The sequence below is a fragment of the Dermochelys coriacea genome, chromosome 7 (genome assembly GCF_009764565.3).
Source record: "Dermochelys coriacea isolate rDerCor1 chromosome 7, rDerCor1.pri.v4, whole genome shotgun sequence".
Lineage (NCBI taxonomy): Eukaryota > Metazoa > Chordata > Testudines > Dermochelyidae > Dermochelys > Dermochelys coriacea.
Window position 1 is genome coordinate 117406988 of NC_050074.1, and position 27614 is coordinate 117434601.

At 40.7% G+C, this 27614-nt stretch overlaps 1 protein-coding gene across 2 annotated transcripts in view; it reads right to left on the reverse strand.

Annotated features, from left to right (window-relative positions):
- SHOC2 (SHOC2 leucine rich repeat scaffold protein) overlaps positions 1–27614 on the reverse strand; it is a 101307-nt gene that overhangs the window by 43194 nt on the left and 30499 nt on the right. For both annotated transcript variants that reach the window (XM_038410371.2, XM_043519462.1), the window contains one exon: positions 5904–6849. In XM_038410371.2, the coding sequence (XP_038266299.1) occupies positions 5904–6606 (703 nt within the window). In that variant the 5' untranslated portion in view covers positions 6607–6849. The remainder of the gene's footprint in view (positions 1–5903; positions 6850–27614) is intronic.

Sequence of the window (27614 nt, forward strand, 5' to 3'; positions counted from 1 at the left end):
GTGAGCAGCCTTTGAACTGAAGTGTCATTGAATAGTGGGAGACAGTATTATGAGATGGAGCTAGGAGGATGACTGGCTATACCAGTGCAGCTGCTACACCAACCATCTATACTAGTGGAGACTGAACAGGTTCAAGCAGAGACTGTATGTAAACTAAATGCAAAGTGGTATAAAAGCCATAGGATGGTCCCAACATCTTGGTGAATTTTGTGTCTGAACAGAAGAGGCATTCCAGGTCTAGAGTAAGCAGACCCTACGATTCCCAGAACTGCAATCCAAAAATATTTCCCTTGCAGCACAGACCAGACCAGCTTCAGCCTAGCATAAAGACTGCATTCACAGAGAAAACTGTATTTGGTCCCCTTAAGGCGAGAAGCTAGGTAACAGCAATTTAAATTGTGTTGAAAATTTATTATTGATCTGTGTACTAAACAGAAAAGTAGACATTTTATAAAATGCAACATGTTATCTCTGTAAAGATTAATATCAACATAACAGGCTTGCAAACTGAAATGCCTTCTTGACTTCGCCATCCCAAGACTTTTCCTCTGGTTCTTCATACTTCTCGTGCATACGATCTGACTCACTGTCACTTTTGCATTTTTCTGTCCCAATCTTCATCACTGTGACCTCAATGGAATGGAGATTTGCTAGAAATGGAGACTAAGCTGGAGGCCACCTTGGAGGCAGATTTCCACAGTTATCGTTAGGTAGTTTACAGAGCTCAGGATTAGCTATTGGCAGGAATATTTTTTCATTTGGTATCTTTCCCATGGGGAAGAACTAACGATTCAACAGCTAGGTGAAAAGAAAAAAAAAGCTCTCTTTGGTGTCATCCTCTAGGGCCATTTTACTGACCTTAATTTCTTTCGTTTCTGAGGCTAGAGCAGAATATAACTAAAGGCAAGATTTCAGGATTTGCACTAAACCAGAGTACATCTATACTGCAATAAAAAATCCACTGCATTGAACCTCAGCGCTCAGAGCAACTGACTTGGGCAGGTAAGGCTGCTGGACTAAATATAGACATTTGGGCTCAAATGGAGCATGGGTCTGAAACCCACTCCCATCATGAGGTTTCAGAGCCCAGACTCCAGCCTGAGCCTGGATGTCTACACCGCAATTTTTAGGCCTGCAGCCCGAGCCCCATGAATCTGAGTCAGCAGAAAGGGCCTATGGCAGCTTCCCCATGGATCTTTAATTGCAATGTAGACCTATCCCTGTATCCTACCAAAAAATGGAAATGCAACACTAGTGAGGGATACAGAATGGAATATAAATTATAGCAAGTAAAATTGTAAGGTGGAAATTTGAAGTTCAGAGTAATTTTGAAGAGCAAGTAACCAAAAGCCTCCTAATTTTATGTCCTTCATAAAAATAAACAAAGCAATTTTTAAGCCTATTTAGAAGCAAGAAAACTGCTGAGTCTACTGGAGTATAGGAAGCAATTAAGAAAGACAAGGATATTGCAGAGAAACTAAAGTTATTTCTTTACATCAGTCCTCAAATACAAGATTTTGAGGAAATACCTATTCAGAATCTACTTTTTCAGGTAATAAAGAAAAAGTACTGCCAGAAACTAAAGTGGCAAGAGAAGATGGTTCTGGAACAAGTTTTAAAGGCAACAAGTCACCAGGACCAGATGGTATACACCCAGCACTTCTGACTGAACTACAGGGTAGCAAATGTACTTAAGTTTTAAAAAGGTATTAGATGATCCTGGGAAGTACAGAACAGCAAAACAGTAATATAGCAATAGTTAAATTAACTAAAATGGCTATTACAACAGAACTGCTTACATACAGTAGAACCTCAGTTACAAACACCTTGGGAATGGAGGTTGTTCGTAACGCTGAACAAAATGTTATGCTTGGTCTTTCAAAAGTTTACAACTGAATATTGACTTAACAGCTTTGAACCTTTATTCTGCAGAAGAAAAACGCTGCTTTTCCTAGTAGTCTACATTTAACACAGTACTATACTGTATTTGCCTGGGGGTGGGCGGAGGGGAGAGAATGCGGCTCTGCTGCTGCCTGATTGCATACTTCTGGTTCCAAATGAGGTGTGTGGTTGACCGGTTAGTTCATAACTCTGGTGTTTGTAATTCTAAGGTTCTACTGTACATGTGATATGACAGCGACAAATCAGCATTGTTTCTGTTAAAGAAAATATCAAACCAATTGACATGATTTATTTGTATGCAGTGTATGTAGCTATAGCCATGTCGTGATTTAAGACTTTTAAAAAGACTTCGACCAATACCCTAACAAGACTCGTTTTGGGGAGAAGGGATGAGGAAGGGTCGCAAGAATTAGTTTGGGAAAACTTTCTTTTGGGGTAAGAAAATTGTGCATTTGCATTTAGGATGGGATTGTGGAGAGCATTTGGGAGAGAGAGAGAGTTGTAGGCAGGTGATAATTTTGCAATGGAGAAATTCTCTCACCCTACAGGAAGCATAACAAAAGATCTGCTTCAGAGCCTGGGGAGAACGGCTCTACCAGACACAAATGTATCATCATCATTATTAGGGAAGGAGAAAGATGAGGGTTAAGTAAAAAAACAGGTGAAGTAGTTAGTGATGAGTACACAAGTGAAAATGTAAATAATTCATTTTTGATGTGGTACTGTAGGCAGGCCAGCAAGGACCTGTCTCATTCTATCTATGAGGCACCTAGTGTACTTTTGTGTTCTGTGTAAATAATAATTTGAGTATATTTACAAAGACCTTTTGCCTCTGAACATGTGATTTGAGAATATTCCAGGAATGACATTTCTTTGGTACCATGAACATTTTATGGTATTGTATAAGTAAAAAGTGGAGGGAGGTGGGGAAGAGAACAATGGTAACAAATGAACGAGGTGATCAAATTATGACACAAAGCACCTGATTCTGAGAAGTGGTTCCTGGTTTTGACAATTCATAGCATTGTGAACAGCTAGATACTTGATTTGAGGGTTCAATCAGGCAGTTAGACATTATGTGCTATGAAGTACACCCACAAAAATCATAATTTGCACTGAAACCTATATATAATTAGAATCATACAGTGCTTTTGGCGAACAGAGCAGGAAAAATCCATTTTAGCATCCTTTGGTACACATTCCAATAAATCCAGTAAAATAGTCAAGTTTTGCTGTTACTTTATAGAGAGGACTTCAAAGTGGGATGGCAGTCAAATGCAGCTCAGTAAAAATGGCACATACCAATTCAACATTTCTGCACACTGGGTTTGAATCAGTTTGGCTTACTTTACTTACAAAATTTTCACTCCTATGGGCACAGAGCCTATAAAGCTCTGGAAGAACAAAGATAGTTTCTATTCTGCCTTGCACATAGTGAACTAAATAATCACTATAGGTACTGATGGAAGAACCTTTGTTACTGGTGATAATTTAGAAGGGGAATGGGAAGCAGTTTGATTTTCAGATTGATTTTGCAGAACTAGCAATTGGAAAAAAAAATTGATTTCTAATGTTGGCACATTTGAAGTACATTTTGATAAATATGCAATCTTAATGTTTTTACATTTTTTATTTTCTGACTAAATATTAGGATGTTGCAATATGACTACTCTAGCATTTTTTTCTACAAAGAGGTCAGAGTTCACGTATTTTCCCTTTTCTAAATTCATATTATTCTTAAAACAAACCCCACCAATTCAGCTAAAATCTTTGCTATGTTTAATTTTAAGTAGTACCCCTCTTTCAGAAGGCTTAGATTTCAAGATAATACACACTGTGGCAAATCAATAAAGTTTTAAAAAGGCTTTCAATAACACAATCATCTCACCCATGCAGTTTTGCACACAACACTTTTTTCAAAACTATACTTTTAATTAGGTTTTAGTTGTTTTGTTTATTAGAAACCTGTTTTACAGACCAGCAATCTCCTGAAGTCTTCATCACAGTTACGAACTTTAAGGATATCCTCTATTTGACTGAAGAGAAGGCTATCACAATCCCCCATGCATCATGACAGTAGACAATGAAATTTCAGTTTCATGACATAATTCTACCTAGCCACCTTTGGTTTTTTTAATACCGCCTTTCACTGTAGCATAGTAGCAATATTCTCGCCTTTTATGCAGCAGATTAGGATTCTATTCCCTGACCAGGCCAACATTCTGTAAAACACACTCATTACCACAGGGATGGAACTCAGCACTTTTGGCATAGGATTCTACCAATTTAGCTAAATGAACTGGCAGCTGCAGTAGGTTCATATCCTCTATGGACCAGCCACTAGCACAACATACTTAGCCAGCATGTTACGTAAATCTGCTTGCTAATATTTTTACCACCAGACATGAGAATCTTGAATCTTAAAATAATGTTATACTTAAAAAGAGAAGAAACTGAATCCGACTTGCTCCATGTGATACTGTTTCATAAAAAGATAATGGTTCATTCTGCCTCTCGCTTTGGAGCATAAATCTTGGACTATTTACAAACTGATATTACATTGCATTTATTATACATGTACTAGATCTCTATATATGAAAGGAAAGACTTAAAAGTATGTGAAGGGACTTATGTCAAATTTGGCCAAAAATATAGATTTTGAAAAAAATAAGTACATTTGTAAAGCTTAAAACCAATAAGAAATGCTTCAATGACATTTCTGAAAACTATCCAGAGGAAACTAACAAATACATTTCTCTGCAGTTCAAAAGATATGCACACTACATACTACCCAACAGTACAGCTTTGTGCTAGAATATACCTCAGTAAAATTGACTAGAAACTGATTACAAAAGTAAAACTGATTAGTCTTCTCATTGTTTAGGCTGAGAGAAATGCTATAACTGAACATAAGTGAAAATAAGACTCAAATTTAGGTGCATATGCTTAACTTATACACACAAACCAATTATGTATTAACTGTAACCGGTTATATGCATTCTCAGACAGCTGATTTGCACAGATCAGGTCTGCAAAAATTTGTAAGAGCCTAACTTTGAAAGTTGAAAATAATTTTTCATCTCTAATTCTTCAAGTTATAAGTAAACTAAGTAAATATCTTTAGCTTAAATTTTTAAAACTGGAGATACACACAAAAAGTCTTGTGATAAACTCAGATGCACACACACTTCATGCATGTACGTAAGTACTATAAGGTATTGCTTAAAATGGTTTTCTGAACAGAGACGTTTTCCTGAATCAAGGCCTGTTAGGTGGTAGTTCAGGAATTCCTGATTATCACTACATCACTCACTTCTTGAAATGACTAAACAACATTAATTGATACCCCATTTACTTTAAAGTTTGAAAGATAAGTCTGTGTAATAGCTTTAGAATAGTTATTTGTGAGTTGTATACTTTTTCATTCATTCAAAAAATGTGTATACATTAGCAATGATGCATGCAATACCTGGTCACAATACTAAAAGATTCCATTTATAAATAAATTCATAAATAAATTCATAAATAAAAACCGTTTATAAGCAGCTGATGTTTCATACATGGTTGACCAGTTCTAGATTGTTACATTGTCCAATATGTTTCTTATAACTTTCACTTATAACCAGTCATAATGCATTTTACTGACGTGCTTGTAACCATCTATAACACTTCATATTCATGCCTGTAACGTGCTTATAACATCAATAATTTATTACCCTTTATAAATGGAACCTAAATATCAAATGTGACCCAACATCTTTTTTAATTAACAGATATACATACAATATATTGATTATACCTCAGCATAACCTAACATCGTGGTAACGTGGCTGAGAGCCAAAGAAACTAATCTCAGATTCTTCTTGATAACAACGACGTTAAAAGGAGGGCAGTATCTATAAAAATTTCATAAAGCAGGGATCTGTGTGTATCTACCTGCATTACAAAGTGAACTAAAAAAAGATTTACCATAAACTTTAAATCACAGTGTAAATGCTTACCAATTTCAGCAGGTAGTTGCTTGATTTTGTTCTCTCGTATGCTAAGCATGGTGAGTTTTGACAAGCTTTTGATATCCTTTTCCACAGCAGTTATACGATTAAAGCGTAGATAAAGAGTGGCAAGAGAATTTAGCCTGTACACCACTGAAGGAATTTCTCTAAGTTTGTTATGCCGTAGATCAAGCATGCGCAGTTTCTTCAAGTTATCAAGAGAGTCAGGCAAACTGGTAAGCGAGTTCTCACTTAAAGCCAGTGTCATCAAATTCACAAGACAGCCCACCTCTGCAGGTAGAGACTGCAATTTGTTACTGTATAAATAAAGTTCCGTTAACTGTGTCAACTCTTTGATAGATGATGGAAGCATGTGTATAGACCTCTTGGACAAGTCCAAGCGCATTGAATTCTCTTCTCGGCATTTATTTAGCTCTTTGATCACCTCAGCATTGCTGGATTTTTTGCGAGCGGCTGGGGCTGGATTAGGTCGTTTTATTGTGTTGTCTACTGAAAAAGCTACCCCAGGCTGTGCACTACTGGAGTCCTTCTTTCCATCTTTGGCATCTTTCCCTTTGGTCCTAGGCTCCTTTTCTTTGCTTTCTTTTCCAAATCCTCCAGAGGCCTTAGCCTCCTTCTCCCGTTCCTTTGCTAATGGGACTTTTGGATCCTTCTCTTTACAGTCTTTTTCTTTTCCTAGATTACTACTCATGGTGATTCAATGTTTAGCAAGCACCACATGAAATCCACTTTTTTCAGTTAACAAAAAAACAATTAATTCACTGCTGAAAGTACAAGGATCCTTAAAACACAAATATGTTGGCTTGAGGAACCAACTTCAGTTGAGTGATACCCATTTGCTACATATTGATTCTGAAGACACTTGTTCCTAATCCTGATACTGAAAGGTTCAACTTTAAGAGATCAGATGGTCAAATGCTCCTTATTAGAATTTCTGCAACACAAGAGAAAAAAATAAACCAATGTTAATGTAAATATAACTTTCTTTTAGCTCAAGTATTGAGTATTTTGATAGCAAGCATGTGGATACTTAATCAGGTCTATAACTTCCCCATATATTTCATATGAAGAATCCAATCCTAACGTTCAAATCCTAAGAACACTGCTTAGGAATGATTGGTATGTAACCTATCACTTAAATCAGCCTCTGTACCAGATTGGAGAATGGCTAATGTAATGCTGATTTTTTTTTTTTAAAGGCCCCAGAGACAATTACAGGCTGGTAAGCCTGACTTCAGCACCAGGCAAACTGGCTGACACTATAGTAAAGAACAGAACTATCAGACACACAAATACAATACAATACATTGGGGAGGAGACAACATAGCTTTTGTAAAGGGAAATCATGCCTCACCAATCTATTAGAATCTACAACCATCTCTTAATGTCAACAAGCATGTGGACAAGGATGATCCAGTGAATATAATGCACTTGGACTTAAGGAAAACCTTTGATAAAGTGCCTCATCAAAGGCTCTTAAGCAAAACAAAACAAAGTTAGTTTTCACAGTGTAAAGAGATAAACAGTGGGGTCCCTCAAGGATCAGTATTGCGACCAGTGCTGTTCAACATATTAATAAATTATCTGGAAAAAGTGGTAAACAAGTGACAAAAATTTGCAGATGATATAAAATTACTCAAGATAGCTAATGCCAAAGCAGACTGTGAAGAGTTACAAAGATTTCACAAAACTGGATAACTGGTCAACAAAATGGCAGATGAAATTCAATGTTGATAAATGCAAAGTAATCCACATTGGAAAATATGCCAACTATACATACAAAATGATGGTCTAAATTAGCTGTTCCCACTCAAAGAAGATCTTGAGGGATCGGGGATAGGTCTCTGAAAATATCTGCTCAATGCACAACGACAATCAAAAAGTTAACAGAATGTTAGGAACCATTAGGAAAGGACAGAAAATATCATAATGCCACTCAAAAATCCATGATATTTCCGCACCTTGAAAACTGAGTGCCCTTCTGGTTGACCCATCTCAAAAGAGATAGATTAAAAATGGAAAAAGTACAGAGAACGGCAACAAATACGAACAGGTTCCATAGGAGAAATTAAAAAGACTAGGATTGTTCAGTTTAGAAAAGAGATGACTAAGGGGAGATATGATCGAGGTCTATAAAATCATGAATGGTGTGAAAAAAGTGAAGAAAGAAGAGTTATTACCCTTTTACACAATACAACCCAAGGGTCACCCAATGAAATTAATATGCAGCAGGTTTAACACAAACGTAAGGAAATACTTCACACAATGCACAGTCAACCTGTGGAACTCATTGCCAGGGATGTTGTGCAGGCCAAAAAGTATAACTGGGCTGAAAAAAGTATTAGATAAGTTCATGGAGTATAGGTTCATCAATGGCTATTAGCCAAGATGGTCAAGGACACAACCCCATGCTCTGGGTGTTCCTAAACGTGTGACGGCCAGAAACTGGGACTGGATGACGGGACGGATCACTCAATAACTGCCCTGTTCTGTTCATTCTCTCTAAAGCATCTAGCATCAGCCCCTGTCAGAAGACAGGGTACTGGGCTAGACAGATTGTTGGGATTTGACCCAGTATGGCTATTCTTATATTCTTGTGTAATGATACTTGATTGTGGAAGAATTGACTATTAAATATAAGATGAAAAAGAGTAAGCTTCCATTTTTATATGTCATATTGCCTTCATTAAAGTTTATGGGTCACTTGTTCCTGTCACTAGAAGCTAATGCCCAACTTTAGTGTATTCCACTGATCGGTGTGTATGGCATACCTCCCTCTGTACCTGATCCACTGAGGATAAGGGTCCATGTTACAACTTTCATCTGAAGAGCCTTGTTCTTTTGTTCAAGCCGTAGAGACGCTTGTTTCCAACTCTAGAGAACCCGGTCTAAGCTCTGGTGTTAGCCAAGCTGGAGCCGTCAAGTTAATGTTTCATATCAAGAAATCTCTTCTAATCTATTCTGAACCACAATCCTCTCTATTTCTGCAATACATTAAACAAAACCTTGGCATCTACCAATAGGTTTGTGGATTCTGAGATGCAAACAAGCAGTTGAAATTAGATTTGAAGTTCCATTTCAAACAAACAAGCTTACCAAAACAAACAAACAAATACATAAATTAACCAAAAAAGTTCTGAAGGGATGCAAGCCCTGATCTTTCAAGAGAGGTAAACCTGCAATTAAGGTGGTAAGAAAGAAACCTCTCCTACAGGCAGTTTATTCCATAACTGCTCGTTTCAGGATATTTTGCATCTTCCTCTAAAGCATCTGGTATTGGCGAAAAGATTTGAATGACCTCTGGTCTGAATCCTGTCTGGCAATTTCTATGTTCCTAAATAAACAGAATTATTAATAGTTCTAATTTGATTCAATCCTGTGAACCATCTGGTCATTTCAAAACTCACCACCAACACATTTTGAAGCTGCCTCTCAAATATAGGTACAAAAAGAAAATAGCTATAAAAGAAAATAAAATATCATTTTTACCTTCGATGTTAACCGCCCTTTTGTCTACAAAAGCAACATACCTTAAGAACATAAGAATGGCCATACTGGGTCAGATCTAGCCCAGTATCCTGTCTTCTGACAGTGGCCGATGCCAGGTGCCCCAGAGGCAATGACCAAGTGATCCATTTTCTGTCACCCATTCCTAGCTTCTGGCAAACAGAGGCTAGGGACACCATCCCTGTCCATCCTGGCTAATAGCCATTGATGGAATGATCCTCCATGAATTTATCTAGTTATTTTTTGAACCCTGTTATAGTCTTGGACTTCACAACATCCTCTGGCAAGGAGTTCCACGGGTTAACTGTGTGTTGTGTGTGTTCTGCAGTATTTGTTAATGAGGAGTTTCTTAGCATTCTACAAAAAGGTCTTGTTTGCCTCAACCACAAAAACCATTTTCATTCTTCTTATCAACACCACGTTAGGAACTGCAGTCCCTTTCTGCCCCTTATCTTCTATACTAGTCCATATGGCCCACAGTTACAGTCATAGCAAAATTAAATTTTATACCCTTAAGTAAATCATCAGTAAGAACTGAAGACACTGAAATCTTACAGCTAAACGCAAACTTCTATTAATGTTTAAAATACTCATTCACTTACTTATTATGAATAGACATGCATGTGCACGCACACGGTTTTTTGTTTCCAGGAAGCCTCTTATATCAAAGTATGATCACTCACTAACCACCATTTTCAGTCACATCGAAGTAGTATGAAAGATGAAAAACAAATCTAAAATTATATATTTGATGGTGGAAGTTGAGGGACAGAAGGCTACCATAGTTTTCCCCTTGTAATCTGCAGAGAGTGCTTCCGAATGGCAGAAATGGGAACAGAAGATTTAACTTCCAGTCCTCTGTTCTGACTTGTTACTTCTATAGCATCATGCTTATGCATGATGCTGTCAGTAATCTCTGTGCCTTAGTTTACAATGCTTTAGAGAACTTGGCTGAAATGTGCTAATAATAATACTTTGTAGTCTGTAAAGTGGATTAAATTTACAGTAGCCTGTGTGATACCACATTTGTCTCACTTTAATGTATTCAATTGATCCTGTTTTCTTTTAATCCCTTTCTGGGTTCTAGTTTTTTGCCTTTAAAAAAAAAAAGAATTCAATTTGAACACTCCTATAATAGAAAGCGTCTCCAATGTAAATTCCTCTGAATGTGGGCCAAATGGGGTCAAGGAACATCAGACACGTTTTCAATTATAAAGACTCCTGCATGACTTTTAAAATACCCAATAACCTGCATTTTGTTCTAGCATTGCAACCCCACTATGTTACATTTTAAACAATTTTTCAGCACTATATAATTTGTGTGCTTTTATGTGGATACAGGAAAGATATTGTCAGAATCCTCAATACACCCAAATCCAGGTGGAGCTTAGATGCCTCACTATCAGCTGACTAAAGAGTAAAGTCTCAAATGGCAGTTAACTTGTTTTCAGTACAATTAGAATAGAATACAAACATTTTGAGGCATAAGTCACAATACTGTCAAATACTATTTCAAAGTTTTGAAAAATATGGAAAACTATATAAATTTATTGTTAATAAAGGTTACTCAGGATCTAGGTCCCATTGTGCAAGGGGCAGTAAAAGCCACATGGTTCCTGCTCCCCAAAAGAGCTTTCAATCTAATCAAATTTAAGACATGGCAAGTGTATTTTGCCTAATACGTTACTGACAGCGCAAAAGAGGTGGCTCTCAAAGGTATCTAAAAGAGGGGATAGTTCAGGGAGGACATTCTATGTGTAAGGGATGATCTGACCTGAAGAGTCCAAATTTATTTATTTATTTTTATACATTTCAATTACCTATTAGCAATTAATCATAAGTGTACCATAAAATCAGCTTTTGTACTTGCTCAGTAGCAGATTAAGGTTTTCATTACAAATATAAAACTATAATGAACACATACACATTTCCACCATTACAAAGGCTCTCCCACCCCCATTTTACCCCATTTTCACGTCTGACTTTTTTTTTTTTTGGTTAAGTATTCCTTTCTAAGATCAGAACAAGATAAAGGGTAGTACCAGAGAATTCAATCTTTCATAGCTTTCTTCAAAGCTGATGGTGTCTGCAGGCAGGCAGCTCTGCAACCAAATGACATGCAGAAATTTAAGACTAATGGCCAGATTCGCAGGACAAAACATATATTCAAAACAGTAAATTAAAAGCACAGAATGGGAAAAAGCTAAACGTTAAATTTATCTTAGTTATTTTATATTTAAGTTTGAGAATGGAGGCTGTACTTGAAACATACTGCGTCTTTTCAGACCCTGTCTCTTCAAATTAAATGTTTCTCCTACTCCGAGAAAGATTTGCAACTACCTCTTTCTACACAAACTTAAAATTAACAGAGAGGAAGCAGTTACCAAGAAGTTCTTTGGACAGAACATGCCTCTGAAACCAGACTAGAGAACACAGAAATACTGCTAAGTCTGGAAACAAGGTTCTACAGAAGAAAAGAATAAGGAATTGAAGCTGACTACACAGCCACTTTTGCCTAGTATCTTACATGGTAGAGCGTCCAATGTAACAGGGCCTTGGATCCTGATGAGCTCTCTGGGATCTAGTACTATAATTGTAGGTGGAGCTGGTAGCATCCCTATTGTTAAGGTTGCTTAACACTTCCCCTTATAAGACCCAGTTTTCCGTTGGTTATAACTAGGGCCCTATCAAATTCACTATCCATTCTGGTCAATTTCACAGACATAGGATTTTAAAAATAGTCAATTTCACAGTTTTAGATATTTAAGTCAGAAATTTCAGGGTGTTATAACCATAGGAGTCCCGGCCCCAAAAGGGTTGCTGCCTAGGCCAGTATCCTTTGTCCCTGTGAGGCTGGTCTGGGTTTGTCCCATACATGCCCTGATGAGGTGTGAACTGCCCCTCTGTTCTTGGAGAGTTTTTGCCTGGGCTTGTTTTAAGCCGTGAGGACACATTTTCAGCCACATAGCTATATACATGAAATTAGAACCTATAACAACAATGCTCAGAGCATCATGAGGCTTCCAAAGACACCCGACATGACAAACTTTGCATTGGATACCAAACAATCATTTTAAAAGAATGAACCTGGGGGATGTAGGGAGTTCCCCCAAGGCACAGTGTGTCACAATGTGATCATAATTAAAAACTGAATCATAAAGCACCCACACCAGGTAGCCAAATTAAGGTTAACAGACTACTTTAATTCTGGAATTTCTTAACCTTTGAATGCTTGAGTTTGCCATCTTAACAATGTTCTTTAAAATAGTTTGTGTGTGTAGAAATACAAATAGCTGACAACCTATATTTAAGGTTGCAACAAAATTTGCAGTTAGCAGGATTTTAGTCCTGCTATTTCACAATTTAAGGACTGAATTTAGTCATGAAAATGAATACAGTAACTTCAGGCTTTTATTTGTGGGGGGGGGGGAGGTAAAGTTGGTCCCAATCTTCCACACACTTATGCAAGTGAAGTGCTTTACATTCATGAGTAGTTCCTCAGAATCTTGACTTCAGTGGAGCATCATTCAAGTCAAAGAGAATACTTGTGCATAAATTCAGGCATTTATCTAAGTGCTTTTAGAATGGGGACACAACTACTAATTTTAAAGAGGAAACAAATGTATTCATGTTTCATTCACTTTTTCAGATCCCTGTAGCTAAAGAACCAGATTCACCACCAATTCTAAGCTGCACACAAACAAACATTCATATAACATTTCAAGGAGAGGATTTTTTCAACTTTTAACACTTGACCTATTTTTAGCAAAACAAAGTTGAACAGAACTGGCCAGCTCTGCCAGCTACTTCTAGTTTTCAATGCTGTCAGACTGTGTTCCTGATATACAGAGAAAAAGTAGGTTAGGTAATATCTTTCATTGGACCAATTTCTGTTGGTGAACAAGACAAGCTTTCAATCTTACACAGAGTTCTTCTTCAGGTCCAGATATACTGACATAGAATATTTTTAAAAACTATTAGGTGATGAAGGGCCTAGGGGGAAACAGAGGGTTACTCTTGCATGGGTGGGGATACCAAGTAAAAAAAGAGTTTCAAGAGAATTAAACAAAAATCTCTCATGGTATGTTCGGAATATTACTAAAAAAAACCCAGATTTTGAGAGATACTGATATTGGTTATTCGTAACTCAGAACATTGTTTTTCTTGTTTTATATGACCAAAATATATTTTCCAGAACTTTTGAATTTAGTTTAAATTGTGGAAGTCCAGAAGGAGACACAACTAAACTCTTCTAAACTAAGTCATCTTTCTTTAGTGGTCTGAAAAAGGAATACCACCACTTAGTTCTTTTATAGAATTTTTCATCTATAGATCTCAATGCACTTTACAAATGGAGGTCAGTTTCATTATCCCCATTTTATAGATTTGGAAACTACCTATCATACATGTTATTTGCTAAAAACTTTAAAGATTTATGGGTAAGAACATAAGATGGCCATACTGGGTCAGACCAAAGGTCCATCCAGCCCAGTATCCTGTCTACCGATAGTGGCCAATGCCAGGTGCCCCAGAGGGCGCGAACTTAACAGGTAATGATCTGATATGTATAAAAACTAAAAAAAAAAAAAACGTTAATTGGATTTAAGTTAGCAAATTTAGTGCTCATGAAAGGTGCTAGACAGTTAGCCTGGGACAGCAAAATCCTTTATTTCCACAGTTCAGGAGTAGTGTAAACTGAATGTCAGCTGTGACGCTTGTTTATGTGGTATAGTTCACTGAGACCGCTAAACTCATTTCACTCGAGCCAATGAACAGTGAGATGGTAAATTTTCAGACTATATCAACCTGGTCTGAATTCAGTATGTAAACCTATGAGCTCCATGGCACACACAAGCAGCAGCTTATGTCAGCACACATCCAGCTCTGTGGGCTCATGTCAGGGGACAATGGGTTGGGTGAATGGACTGGCTAGGAAAACCAGTTCAACCAAATTTCTCTGCAGGGAACTCAAAGTGGGGAGTGGAAAATTCCCAGCTGTAGAACAAAGGAATCAAGTGTTGCTGGTGGGACGTATTAATTTGAGAAACTCACTAACTCAGAAACAGGAAGCTTTGCTTTCAGAGTAGCAGCCGTGTTAGTCTGTATCCGCAAAAAGAACAGGAGTACTTGTCGCACCTTAGAGACTAACAAATTTATTTGAGCATAAGCTTTCGTGAGCTACAGCTCACTTCATCCAATGAAGTACTCCATTTCTTTTTGAGGAAGCTTTGGGTAGGACAGAAGAAGTGATAGGCAGGAAGGGAGAAGGTATGGTTTAAGTGCAGGAGTCGCCACAATCAGAGAAAGCTGGCTGACCTAGAAAGGCTCCTTGATTCTGAAGAGAAATTCTGAGCTATAGGAGAAGGATCCCAGACACCCCAAACCCAAGAATTCTCTAGAGCCGTGAGGAAACCGAGGCAGGGGAAAATCTGTATAGGTGTGTATTATTTTGTCTCAATATGTTTATTTCCCACACTGCTAGGTAAAGATTAAGTCATGTTTTAGAATCCTGTGCAAAGGGTGCCTGTTAGCATTCACGGTTATGTCTCTGTGAAGAGTTAAATTGTAAACTTGGAGTGCCTACATGGCTGGAGATCTGGGGAAAGGATGTGTTCAAGCTGTGGGGAAGCCTGATAGGTCAGCTCTCCTCCCAGGGGATAGGCAGATGGAAAGTGGGGTCCTAGCTCTCAGGAAGAGATGCTATACAGAGGAGCTGTACCCAGAGTATGCCAAGCCAGGATCAGTGCTTGGACTCTGTTCACAATTCTGAGACAAAGCCCAAGAGGCCCAACGGGCTGGGAGTGTCCAGCCAGAGGGGCAACTCTACTGCATGTGCGTGCAGAGTGTGGGTGTCAGACAGTATATTACAATGCCTCAAATTTCAAAACAATTCAGCCCACTACAGGATCCTTTATATATCATCAATTGCATATTAAAAGCCTAACAAGCAAAGCCAAAATGAAGTAAGTGTTATAATGAAAACAATAAATACTAATAGAAAGGCACCAGTGTATTAATGTATACTATACATTCACATCTTTCTACTAAATACTTGTTTCCATATTTTCATTTCTGTCCTTTCTGGAATATTATCTTGCATGGTTAATATATAATATTCCAGTCTTAAAATACTATTTTGTATTGGTTTGCAAAAAATACCAGAACTCCTTTTCTGTGTATTTAGCATCTAACTCCTGAAAGCAGCTTGTATTAATACGTAGACTGGTAGCTTCTGCACATGTGGTTCCTCAACATGTACATTTTGATGTTCTCACTGTTGCCATGGTAATGTGTAGTGCCAGGCAATGTAATCTTGCATAAATTATGAAATCTGAAAACTACAAATTGTCATGTGAAGTGAGTTTGGAGCCCCAAACTCACTTCATCAGGGATGCAACAAAGTGCCGTCTGAAACTTAAGGAGCTCAGACAAACGTACCAGAAAACCGAAGAATCAAACAGACGCTCCGGGACAGAGCCCCAGACATGCCACTTCTATGCTGAGCTGCATGCAATTCTGGGGGGGGGGAGGAGCCACCACTACCCCACCCCTGTCCGTGGACTCCAGCGATGGGGTACTCTCCGCCATGCCTGAGGATTTTGCAGATGGAGAAGATGAGGAGGAGCAGCAGCTTGGGGAGAGCACACAGCACACCATTCTCCCTGACAGCCAGGATCTTTTTATCACCCTAACTGAAATACCGTCCCAACCCAACGAAGCCGGAGAAGGGACCTCTGGTGAGTGTACCTTTTTAAATATAATACGTTATAAAAGCAAGCGTTTTTTAATGATTAAGTAGCCCTGAGGACTTGGGATGAATTCGTGGCCAGTACTGCTACTGGAAAAGTCTGTTAAGGTGTCTGGGAATGGAGCGGAAATCCTCCTGTGACAAAATCAACCTGATCTTCTTTGAGAAAGAAACAGATTTTTTATACAAAGGAAACACAGTGGATCTAATTTACCTAGATTTCAGTAAGGTGTTCGATACCATGCCACAAGGGGAATTAGTTAAATTGGAAAAGATGGGGATAAATATGAAAATTGAAAGGTGGATAAGGAATTGGTTAAAGGGGACACTACAACGGGTCCTACTGAAAGGTGAACTGTCAGGCTGGAGGGAGGTTACCAGTGGAGTTCCTCAAGGATCATTTTTGGGACCAATCTTATTGAATCTTTTTATTACTGACCTCGGCACAAAAAGTGGGAGTGGGCTAATAAAGTCTGAGGATGATACAAAGCTGGGAGGTATTGCCAATTTAGAGAAGGACCGGGATATCATACAGGAGGATCTGGATGACCTTGTAAACTGGAGTAATAGTAATAGGATGAAATGTAATAGAAGTGTAAGGTCATGCATTTGGGGATTAATAACAAGAATTTTAGTTATAAGCTGGGGACGCATCAATTAGAAGTAACGGAGGAGGAGAAGGACCTTGGAGTATTGGTTGATCGCATGATGACTACGAGCCACCAATGTGATATGGCCGTGAAAAAAAGCTAATGCAGTCTTGGGATGCATCAGGAGAAGTATTTCCAGTAGGGATAAGGAGGTTTTAGTACCATTATACAAGGCACTGGTGAGACCTCAACTTGAATAGTGTGTGCAGTTCTGGTCTTCCATGTTTAAAAAGGATGAATTCAAACTGGAACAGGTACAGAGAAAGGCTACTAGGATGATCCGAGGAACGGAAAGCCTGTCTTATGAAAGGAGACTCAAGGAGCTTGGCTTGTTTAGCCTAACTAAAAGAAGGTTGAGGGGAGATATGATTGCTCTCTATAAATATATCAGAGGGATAAATACCGGAGAGGGGAGAGGAATAATTTAAGCTCAGTACCAACGTGGACACAAGAACAAATGGGTATAAACTGGCCACCAGGAAGTTTAGACTTGAAATTAGACGAAGGTTTCTAACCATCAAAAGAGTGAAGTTCTGGAATAGCCTGCCAAGGGAAGCAGTGGGGGCAAAAGATCTATCTGGCTTTAAGATTAAACTCAATAAGTTTATGGAGGAGATGGCATGACGGGATAACATGATTTTGGTAATTAACTGATCTTTAAATATTCATAGTAAATAGGCCTAATCCCCTGAGATGGGATGTTAGATGGGGTGGGATCTGAGTTACCCAGGAAAGAATTTTCTGCAGTATCTGGCTGGTGAATCTTGCCCATATGCTCAAGGTTTAGCTGATCACCATATTTGGGGGTCGGGAAGGAATTTTCCTCCAGGGCAGATAGGAAGAGGCCCTGGAGATTTTTCGCCTTCCTCTGTAGCATGGGACACGGGTCACTTGCTGGAGGATTCTCTGCTCCTTGAAGTCTTTAAACCACAATTTGAGGACTTCAATAGTTCAGACATAGGTGAGAGGTTTTTCGCAGGAGTGGGTGGGTGAGATTCTGTAGCCTGCGTTGTGCAGGAGGTCGGACTAGATGATCATAATGGTCCCTTCCGACCTTAGTATCTATAAATCTATGAAGCTCCATGAACTCTAAAAGCCTTTGCAGAAGGTTTCTGGGGAGAGCAGCCTTATTCCATCCTCCATGGTAGGATACTTTACCACGCCATGATAGTAGCAAGTAATCTGGTATCATTGCATGACAAAGCCTGGCAGTGTATGGTCCTGGTGTCTGCTGGCATTCAAGCAACATCCATTCTTTATCTCTCTGTGTTATCCTCAGGAGAGTGATATCATTCATGGTAACCTCGTTGAAATAGGGGAATTTAATTAAGGGGACATTCAGAGGTGCCCGTTCCTACTGGGCTGTTTGCCTGTGGCTGAAAAGAAATCCTCCCCACAGTTAGCCATGCGGTGTGTGGGGGAAGGGGGGCATTGGCGCTGAGCTGTTCACGTTTAGCTAGCAGGGATTTTCCCAGATACCAGCCAGGCGGTGGGGGGAGGGGAAAAGTGATCATCCCAGAGAACTGGATGGGGGGAGAGGGTTAGTTTGGTTTCTGCTGCTGCTTGTTAACAGGAAAACCGCAGCACTAAATGGCCAATCAATGGGCTTTGCTTGGTATGGGAAAGGAGGGCGCTGCTGTTATGAAGGTTGCAAAAGCCAAAGGACTATAGCTTACCATGGCCGCCTGGAAGCCGAGTTCTGTTGTCCAGCACTGCGTGTGTGATCTCTAACACCAAAGCCGTAAGCACTCAATGTAAGATGCAAAAGGCGACCTTGTATCAAAATCACATGTGCTATGTAATGTGAATAGTGTTGTTCATCGTGAAAAAGTATAGCCATTGTTCTCTAAACTATCTTTTTAAATACTTCACTCCTTTTTTTCCCCCTCCAGCAGCTGCAAATATTTCAAGCCTCCCTCCTCCATCCCAAAAGCTCTCTCAGATAAGATGGAGAAAAAAAAAAAGCACATGTGATGACGTTCTCTGAGCTCATACAGTCGTACAGCACTGTCAGAGCTGTTTGGAGGGACACAATAGCAGAGTACAGGACAGTGGCCGACGAACGTGAAGAGAGGTGGCGGCAGAAAGGTCAGAGGAGGCATGAGGCAACGCTGGGGCTACTGAGGGATCAAACGGACATGCTCTGGCATCTGGTGGAGTTTCATGAACGGCAGCAGGATCACAGACTGCCACTGCAGCCCCTGCTTAACTGACTTCCCTCCTTCCCAAGTTCCATGGCCTCCTCACCAGGCGCCCAAGAACGCAGGGGGAGGCTCCGGGCACCCAACTACTCCACCCCAGTGGACAGCGCAAGCAACAGAAGGCTGGCATTCAACAAGTTTTAAGGTGGCCTTTTCCTTCCCTCCTACCCTCCTCCTACACCCCACCCGGGCTAGCTTGTGAGTTATCGCCCTATTGTTATAATCAATTAATAAAGAATACATGTTTTTTAAATGATAGTGACTTTATTTCCTTTGCAAGCAAGCTGTGATCAAAGGGGGGAGGGCAGGTGGCTTACAGGGAATTTAGAGGCAACCAAGGGGGCGGGTTTTCATCAAGGAGAAACAAACAGAAGTGTCACACAGTACCCTGGCCAGTCATGAAACTGGTTTTCAAAGCTTCTCTGATGCACAGCGCTTCCTGCTGTGCTCTTCTAACCGCCCTGGTGTCTGGCTGCGCATATTCAGCAGACAGGCAATTTGCATCAACCTCCCACCCCGCCATAAATGTCTCCCCCTTACTTTCACAGAGATTGTGGAGCACACAGCAAGCAGCAATAACAATGGAAATACTGGTTTCGCTGAGATCTGAGCGAGTCAGTAAACGTCCAAATGCACACACTACCACCATTCTGCACTTGCTCAGCCTATAGTTGAACAGCTCCCTACTACTGTCCAGGGTGCCTGTGTATGGCTTCATGAGCCAGGGCATCAAAGGGTAGGCTGGGTCCCCAAGAATAACTATAGGCATTTCAACATCCCCAACAGTTATTTTCTGGTCTGGGAAGTAAATCCCTTCCTGCAGCCGTTTCAACAGACTACAGTTCCTGAAGACACGAGCGTCATGAACCTTTCCCAGCCATCCCACGTTGATGTTGGTGAAACGTCCCTTGTGATCCACCAGTGCTTGCAGCACCATTGAAAAGTACCCCTTGCGGTTTATGTACCCCTTGCTGCCCTGGTGGTCTGGTCCCAAGATAGGGATATGGGTTCCGTCTATGGCCCCACCACAGTTAGGGAATCCCATTGCAGCAAAGCCATCCACTATGACCTGCACATTTCCCAGAGTCACTACCTTTGATAGCAGCAGCTCAATGATTGCGTTGGCTACTTGCATCACAGCAACCCCCACAGTAGATTTGCCCACTCCAAATTGATTACCGACTGACCGGTAGCTGTCTGGCGTTGCAAGCTTCCACAGGGCTATTGCCACTCGCTTGTGAACTGTGAGGGCTGCTCTCATCTTGGTATTCTTGCTTTCCCGTCTTGAAGCGCAAGTCACAAAATTCCATGAAAGTGCCCCTACACATGCAAAAATTTTGGAGCCACTGGGAATCATCCCAGACCTGCAACACTATGCAGTCCCACCATTCTGTCCTCGTTTCCCGGGCCCAGAATCAGCATTCCATGGCATGAGCCTTCCCCATTAACACCATGATCTCCAAATTGTGGGGGAACGCAGTTTTAGAGAAAAGCGTGTTCGTGCCCTCATCACCGTGCTTCTGTCACCTCCTCGCCTGGTTTTTCAGAAGCTGGTTCTGCATAAACTGCACCATAATGCGTGAGGGGTTTACAATGGTCAGAACTGTTGCGGTGAGCTGAAAGGGCTCCATGCTTGCTGTGCTACGGCGTCTGCTCCTGCTCGGGTAATCCAGGGGAAAGGGCGCAAAACAATTGTTTGCCGTTGCTCTGATAGAGGGAGGGGCGACCGACAACATGGCTTACAGGGTTGGAGTACAAGGAATTAAAATCAACAAAGGGGGTGGCTTTGCGAGAAACAGAATGGCCCCCTCAAGGTCAGAACTCAAAACCTCAAGGATAGAACTCAAATCTGGGTTCAGCAGGCTGTTGATTTCACAGAGGGAGGGAGGAAAATGAATACAAAACAAATCTGGTCTATTTCTTGTTTTGATCCACTTCATCTATCTTTATACATCTTGCTGGCAGCAGACTGTGCAGTAGGACCGCTAGCCATCATCATCTCCTGGGTGCTCGGCAGAAGACTGTGCAGTACGACCGCTAGCCATCATCATCTCCTGGGTGCTCAGCAGAAGACTGTGCAGTATGACTGCTAGCCATCGTCGTCTCCTGGCTGCTCATTAAAAGACGGTGCGGAAGGACTGCTGGTAGGACTGAATCGCCATGAGACGAAACTTAAAAGGGTAATGACTTGGCTGAATCACTCCCGTGTTTGCCCAGGCATCCCTGACCTCATCGAGGTCAGTTAAAAGAGTACCCTGGACTACGTCAACAACAGCTACCAGTCATACTGCACTGTCTGCTGGCAAAAGGCAATAAGCTGCTGCTATGCTGCAATGCAGTACTGCATCTGCCAGCACCCAGAAGACATATGGTGACGGTTAGCTAAGCGGGCTCCATACTTGCCGTGTATGGTGTCTGCACGGGTAACCCAGGAAAAAAAGGCATGAAACGATTGTCTACCGTTGCTTTCACGGACGGGAGGGAGGGGAGGGTGACCTGACGATATGTACCCAGAACCACCCGCGACGATGTTTTAGCCCCATCAGGCATTGGGAATTCTACCCAGAATTCAAATGGGCGGCGGAGACTGCAAGAACTGTGGGATAGCTACCCACAGTGCAACGCTCCGGAAGTTGACGGTTGCCTCGGTACTATGGACGCACTCCGCCGACTTCATGCACTTAGAGCATTTGTGTGGGGACACACAATCGACTGTATAAAAACGCTTTCTACAAAACAGACTTCTATAAATTCGAACTAATTTCGTAGTGTAGACAAGGCCCAAGAACTAAAGAGGTTTGAGCTGTGACTGTTCAGGCTATGGTTGAAGCACATTTAGGAGCATGGAGAACAAAACAGTGTACTGTCACTGTGTGTACTACACCTCTTTGTGAATACAGGACTTAAGAATTCAAAGCTTTATGTCACCTTTCACCATCACAAAAGGTGCAAAAACTCACATCTTTCAAGACAACATCTATTAATTTCTCTTTCAAAGGCGGCTACATTGCTATAGCGAGGCTTTCTTTCCCTCCCTCTGTGGGGAAAAAAAAAACCAAACTTCACTACCACCACTTAATCACTAGAAGTTGCCCTGTTACCAGATTATGCAATAATTATTCTTAAAAAGGCACTTACTATTTTGCTACTATTGAATATGAATTTCTCAAGTGGGAGCTATTCACATGTATTTCATTGGTTTCCTTAGCGAAGGATGTGGATACAGAGGGAACTTGGTTTAGCATGGAAGAGAACCCATGCTAAAGCAAGAAATAGATCCTTTCCTTTTGCTCATTCATTTCCCCTCAGGACCATAGCAATATACCAGAGGGTGAGTGAGGAAAGAAGAGAAAGAGAGGTGGTGATAATTATGTAATATATTCTCTATTATACACTTAATTTATTTGAAAACTGCCTTGCCACCTTGACAGCATAGGTACATAAACAATTTCTGAGACAAGATGAGTGAGATAATATTTTTTTATTGGACCAACTTCTGTTGGTAAGAGAGACACAAGCTTTTGAGCTTACACAGAGCTCAAAAGCTTGTCTCTCTCACCAACACAAGTTGGTCCAATAAAAAAAAAAAATATTACCACAGCCACCTTGTCTCTCTAAGATTCTGGGACTGACATGGCTACAACAATGCTGCAAACAATTTCTGATCAGATATTGCTTGATGAACGCTGCAGCATCTTCCACCCTACTGACTCCTCTACCACCTGTCCATTTAGCATCCTCCTTTGGTTTCCAACAACACTGATTACAAATTTCTCCTCCAGAAAATTAAAAGCATATTTATTCTAAAATGTTTGGTTTCTCAATCTGAGTGTGTGATCTAATAAACTCCAACCCAAAATACTTTTAGATGCCACAGTTTTGGCCTGTACTACAAAGTTTAGAACTGCATGAAACTTTCAGTGCTTGAGTTTTCCGTCCATAATTAGGAAGTATCTGAAAGTCACAAGATCTTTTTCTCAGAAAGTAAGGATTCTAAAAAAAACAGCATGTTTAAAGATGCAAGCAAGAAATCCTATTAGGTCAAGATTAAACAAGAAAAATTAAGGATATCTGCTAGATAACGTGACAAAGAACCTGTGCTACATTAACACCATAATACACCTGCACACACCACAAAACCTGCATATCGTTAAATGCTTTAAAACCAAAATTTATTTTTTACCCTTGTTCTTTGAGTTTTTCTCTCTCCCAAATTAGATTAAAGAGAAAGGAGTGCATGCAATATCTTAAACCAGGTGTTCTCAAACTTCATTGCACCATGACCCCCTTCTGACAACAAAAATTACTACACGACCCCAGGAGGCAGGACGGAAGCCTGAGCCTGCCCAAGCTGAGTCTAAGGGCTTCGGCCCGGGACACTGGGGCTTGGGCTCCAGCAAGTCTAATGCCAGCCCTGGTGACCCCATTAAAATGAGGTCCCAACCCACAGTTTGAGAACCGCTGGTTTAAATAATGACAGTAGACTTAAAAATGAAACATGGGCACCTACAACAGATTTCTTTTCCAGTTAGTCCATCTAGCTGTTTTGGAGAAAGCACGACTGCCAGGTAAAGGCCAGAAATTCCATATTTATTTAGTAGACTGCTACTACACCCACCTTCCCCAGTAATAAATATTTTTTGCATCTAAAATTTCTGCATCTAAATTGCTTCCAGGAAATGAAGATCTAACTGAGCAGACCACCATCCTCTGTAAAGACAACATGATAACCATTACCAGTTTCAGCTGTGTCCAATATTAATTACATTTAATATGCATTAAAACCAACTGAAAATATGAATATTAAAATAAGCTAAAAGTTTCTGTCTTCATAGGATGACGTCATCTATAATTGCTCATTTCTAATTCTGTTTAATATATGGCAGGTTTCAGAGTAGCAGCCGTGTTAGTCTGTATTCGCAAAAAGAAAAGGAGTACTTGTGGCACTTTAGAGACTAAAATTTATTTGAGCATAAGCTTTCGTGAGCTACAGCTCACTTCATCCAAAATGCACCTGATGAAGTGAGCTGTAGCTCACGAAAGCTTATGCTCAAATAAATTTGTTAGTCTCTAAGGTGCCACAAGTACTCCTTTTCTTTTTGTTTAATATATGAGTGTCTCAAACCCTCATTTACTATTAGTATAATTTTTTTTTGAAGGACTGCATCCTTTTCAGTTATTTATCTTGAAAATTTAAACATTGAAGACTGCAAATAATCAAAACTCTGTAAACCTGGAATATTCTAAATGGAAAAAGTAGTTTTCCCCACTGCTGCTGAACTCATTTTTACGTAGCCTCACCACTTCAGACAGTGATTTCATCAGATCTCACAAGCTAAACTGATGCAAGCCTGCTTAGCACCTGGATGGGACGAGGGAATCAGGGAGCTGTAAGAAGTGTTTCTGGAAATTCAGTAGGGAGTACCATATTCTTTCCTTGGAGTTAGTATTTTATGACTTCCCCAGCATGGCATGTTAGGGGCACTGTTCTGCTGACAGTGCCTCCATTTGCATGAAAGAGAACTGAGGTCCTAACCACCTGTGGCCAATAGAAATCCCATCTCTCTTTTAGTCAGCTCCTTTATGCTGGCCAAATCTTAATACTTATTGTTACACACCGAGGTCAGTTACATTCTGCCTACCTAGAATCTCATTGCGATTTCAATTGTATATTGTATTATTTGCTTCCTGACCTTAGCTTGCTGTGCAGTGTTACTGTGCTCTGTTAAAACAGTTGCCACATTTCAACCAAAAGATAGCTGTATTGCAGTGGTTGAAGTGATTCTTACATATAACGTGCAAATCCATAGACAAATTTACAAAGAGCTTTGGAAACTTTTTGGACAAAATGGTGCTATATAAACGTAGGTTTGTTATGCACTGTGACAAGAAGATGCAGAATAAAATTATACTCAAGTTTTTTCAGAATTTCCAAATGTTTGCCACTAATAGCAAAGCAGATTTAAAAATACTGACAAGCAGTGAAACCCAGTTTAAGGATTATTCAACCGGACACATGCATATTATAGGCAGAAGTAGCAATGTCCTTAAAGTTGTCCAACATTTTTCATTACAAGACCCTCTTTTCAGTTGCTTATAACTTTGACATACTTAAACTGTATAGGCTGAAATTTTCCATGTCTGGTGTTTGCCTAAGACTGAATTGGGAGGTGTATTTCAGCTAAAATTATTCAGCCATTTCTGATGAGACCTTAGAAAAATGCATCTTGTCCATGTTAAAAAAAATCCTTACAACTGTTTCATTGAGAAGCTCTAGTGCCCTTCCAGCTTTGAAGCAGGCACCTGAAATTTGTCCAGAGAGGGGTGGGTGGGAAGTGTCTTCTGGTGTCAAGGATGTGCGCCTTTTCCCATCCATCTGAAAGTTCACCAAAATTTTGCAAAGTTATAAAACTCTTAGAGACTTGTTGCAAGTCTGGCAACTAAAATCTCTGAAAATTTCATCTGCACTGAGCGTGAGCCATCCCCTCACAGCTTCTACAGGACAACCAGACTGCACATGGGCCATCCCCCACAGAGCAACCGAGTACGCTCCATCCTATGCCTGCAGGGGCTGAGCAAAACTCTCTCTCCAATTGCTCCTCCAAAGTGCTGGGGGCTGCAGCTGATTGGGCATCGGTGGGACCCTACCAAATTCACGGTCCATTTTGGCAAATTTCATGGTCATAGTATTTTTAAAATATTGAATTTAACAGTTTCAGATATTTAAATCTTAAATTTCATGGTGTTGTAAAAAAAGGCATGAATACATATTTTAAAACAAACATATAAAGCCCTTAAGTCAGCATTTCTTAAACTGAGGGTCCCGACCCAAAAGGGGGTTGGGCAAGGCTATTGTAGGCGGTATTGCCAATCTTACTTCTGCGCTGCCTTCAGAGCTGGAGAGCAGCTGCTGCTAGCTGGGCACACAGCTCTAAAGACAGTGCCACCACCAGCCGTGCAGAAGTAAGGGTGGCAATAACATACATGCCACCTTTACTTCTGTGCTGCTGCTGTCCAGCTCTGAAGTTAGTGCAGAAATAAGGGTGGCAATACTGTAACCCCCTCAACCTTGCAACCCCCTTTTGGGTCTAGACCCCCCAGTTTGAGCACAGGGTAAAAGTACACACAAGTAAAGATTTCACGGTCCGTGACGCGTTTTTCACAGCCAGGAATTTGGTGGGGCCCTAGGCATCGGCATACAGCAGGGAGTCAAAGAGACTGACTCTTGGGCTCTCAACACTTCCCCGATACCAACCAGGAAGTGTGGGGGGGAAAGGAGAAAGCAGCCTGACTGGAATGCAGAGGGTTGAGCAACAAGGGGCAGGGAAGAGAGGCAGGGCAGAAGGGCAAGGGAAAAGAACATGGTCTGTAATCATGACAGCATGTTCTCATATGGAACTTGGACTTAAACCCAGGATTCCTAAGTCTCAGCATTCTTTTCACAGAGAACCCACTGTCAAAGCGTGCGACTCCATCCCCCTGTAGTGATAGGTCTACATAAAAGATAATTGCCTTCTACTGCTGTTATTTACTTCACAAGTTCAAGTGGTACAGAAATGTTCTGTGATTCTAACCTAAATCTCCTGATGAACCCATATGGGAAGGTTCTACTTGATGGAATTTTTTCAATTATTAAACATTTCAAAACCTTAGGAAATTATATCCAAACAACTAAATTAAAAAAATAAGGTTTCAAAGTCAAGTACTAAAAGGTTAGGAATGCTAGTGAAACCTTGATTGGGCCCCTTAATTCCAAATGTGGATGCGTATGTGCATCATGCACCAGAGCCACAAGTTTTTCAGCAGGACTGTCCGTTGACCCGTGCTCCATGCAAGGTTATAAGATGCAGGGTGATGTGTACTCAGTCTCCCTCTTACCACAGCATAAAGAGTTCACTGCAGAAGGGAAGGTGTACAGGTACTGGAATACAAATAGGGACCACACATCTTGAAGTACCTCCAGTTACAGGTAAGTATCCTCCTCCTCTTCGAGTGGTGGTCCCTATATGTATTCTAAAGGTGGGTGAGTACAGAGCAGCGATCAGCTCACAGGTGGATGCAAGAATGCGATGGGTAAAGCCTCCTGCAGGATGACACGGCCTACAGTGGAGTCTGCAGCTGCCCACGGGTCAATGACATAATACACTGTGAAGGTGTGGACAGAGTGCCATGTTGCCACATGGCAAATCTCATGCCAGGAGATGTCTGCCAGGGAGGCAGAAGTGACCATGTGTGCTCATGTGGAGCGTGCCGTGATCCTGCCGGGTGGTGTCACATTGGAGCGCGCATAGCATTCTGTAATGCACTTAGAGATCCAACTTGATATGTGCTGCGAGGAAAGGGCCTGCCCTCTTGGCCGTTCCGCAATGGCTATGAAGAAGTGTGGCGCGAAAGGTGCAAGTCCTGTCCAAGCACAAGGCCAGTCTCCTGAGACCATCCAGGGAGTGCAGTTTCCTGTCCATGGGAGTGGCATGGGGTTTAGGATACAAGACAGATGGACTGGTTGAGATGAAACTCGTAGACAACATTTCGGAGGAAGTTACAGTGAAGGCGCAGGGACACCTTGTCTCTATGGAAAACTGTATACAGGGGG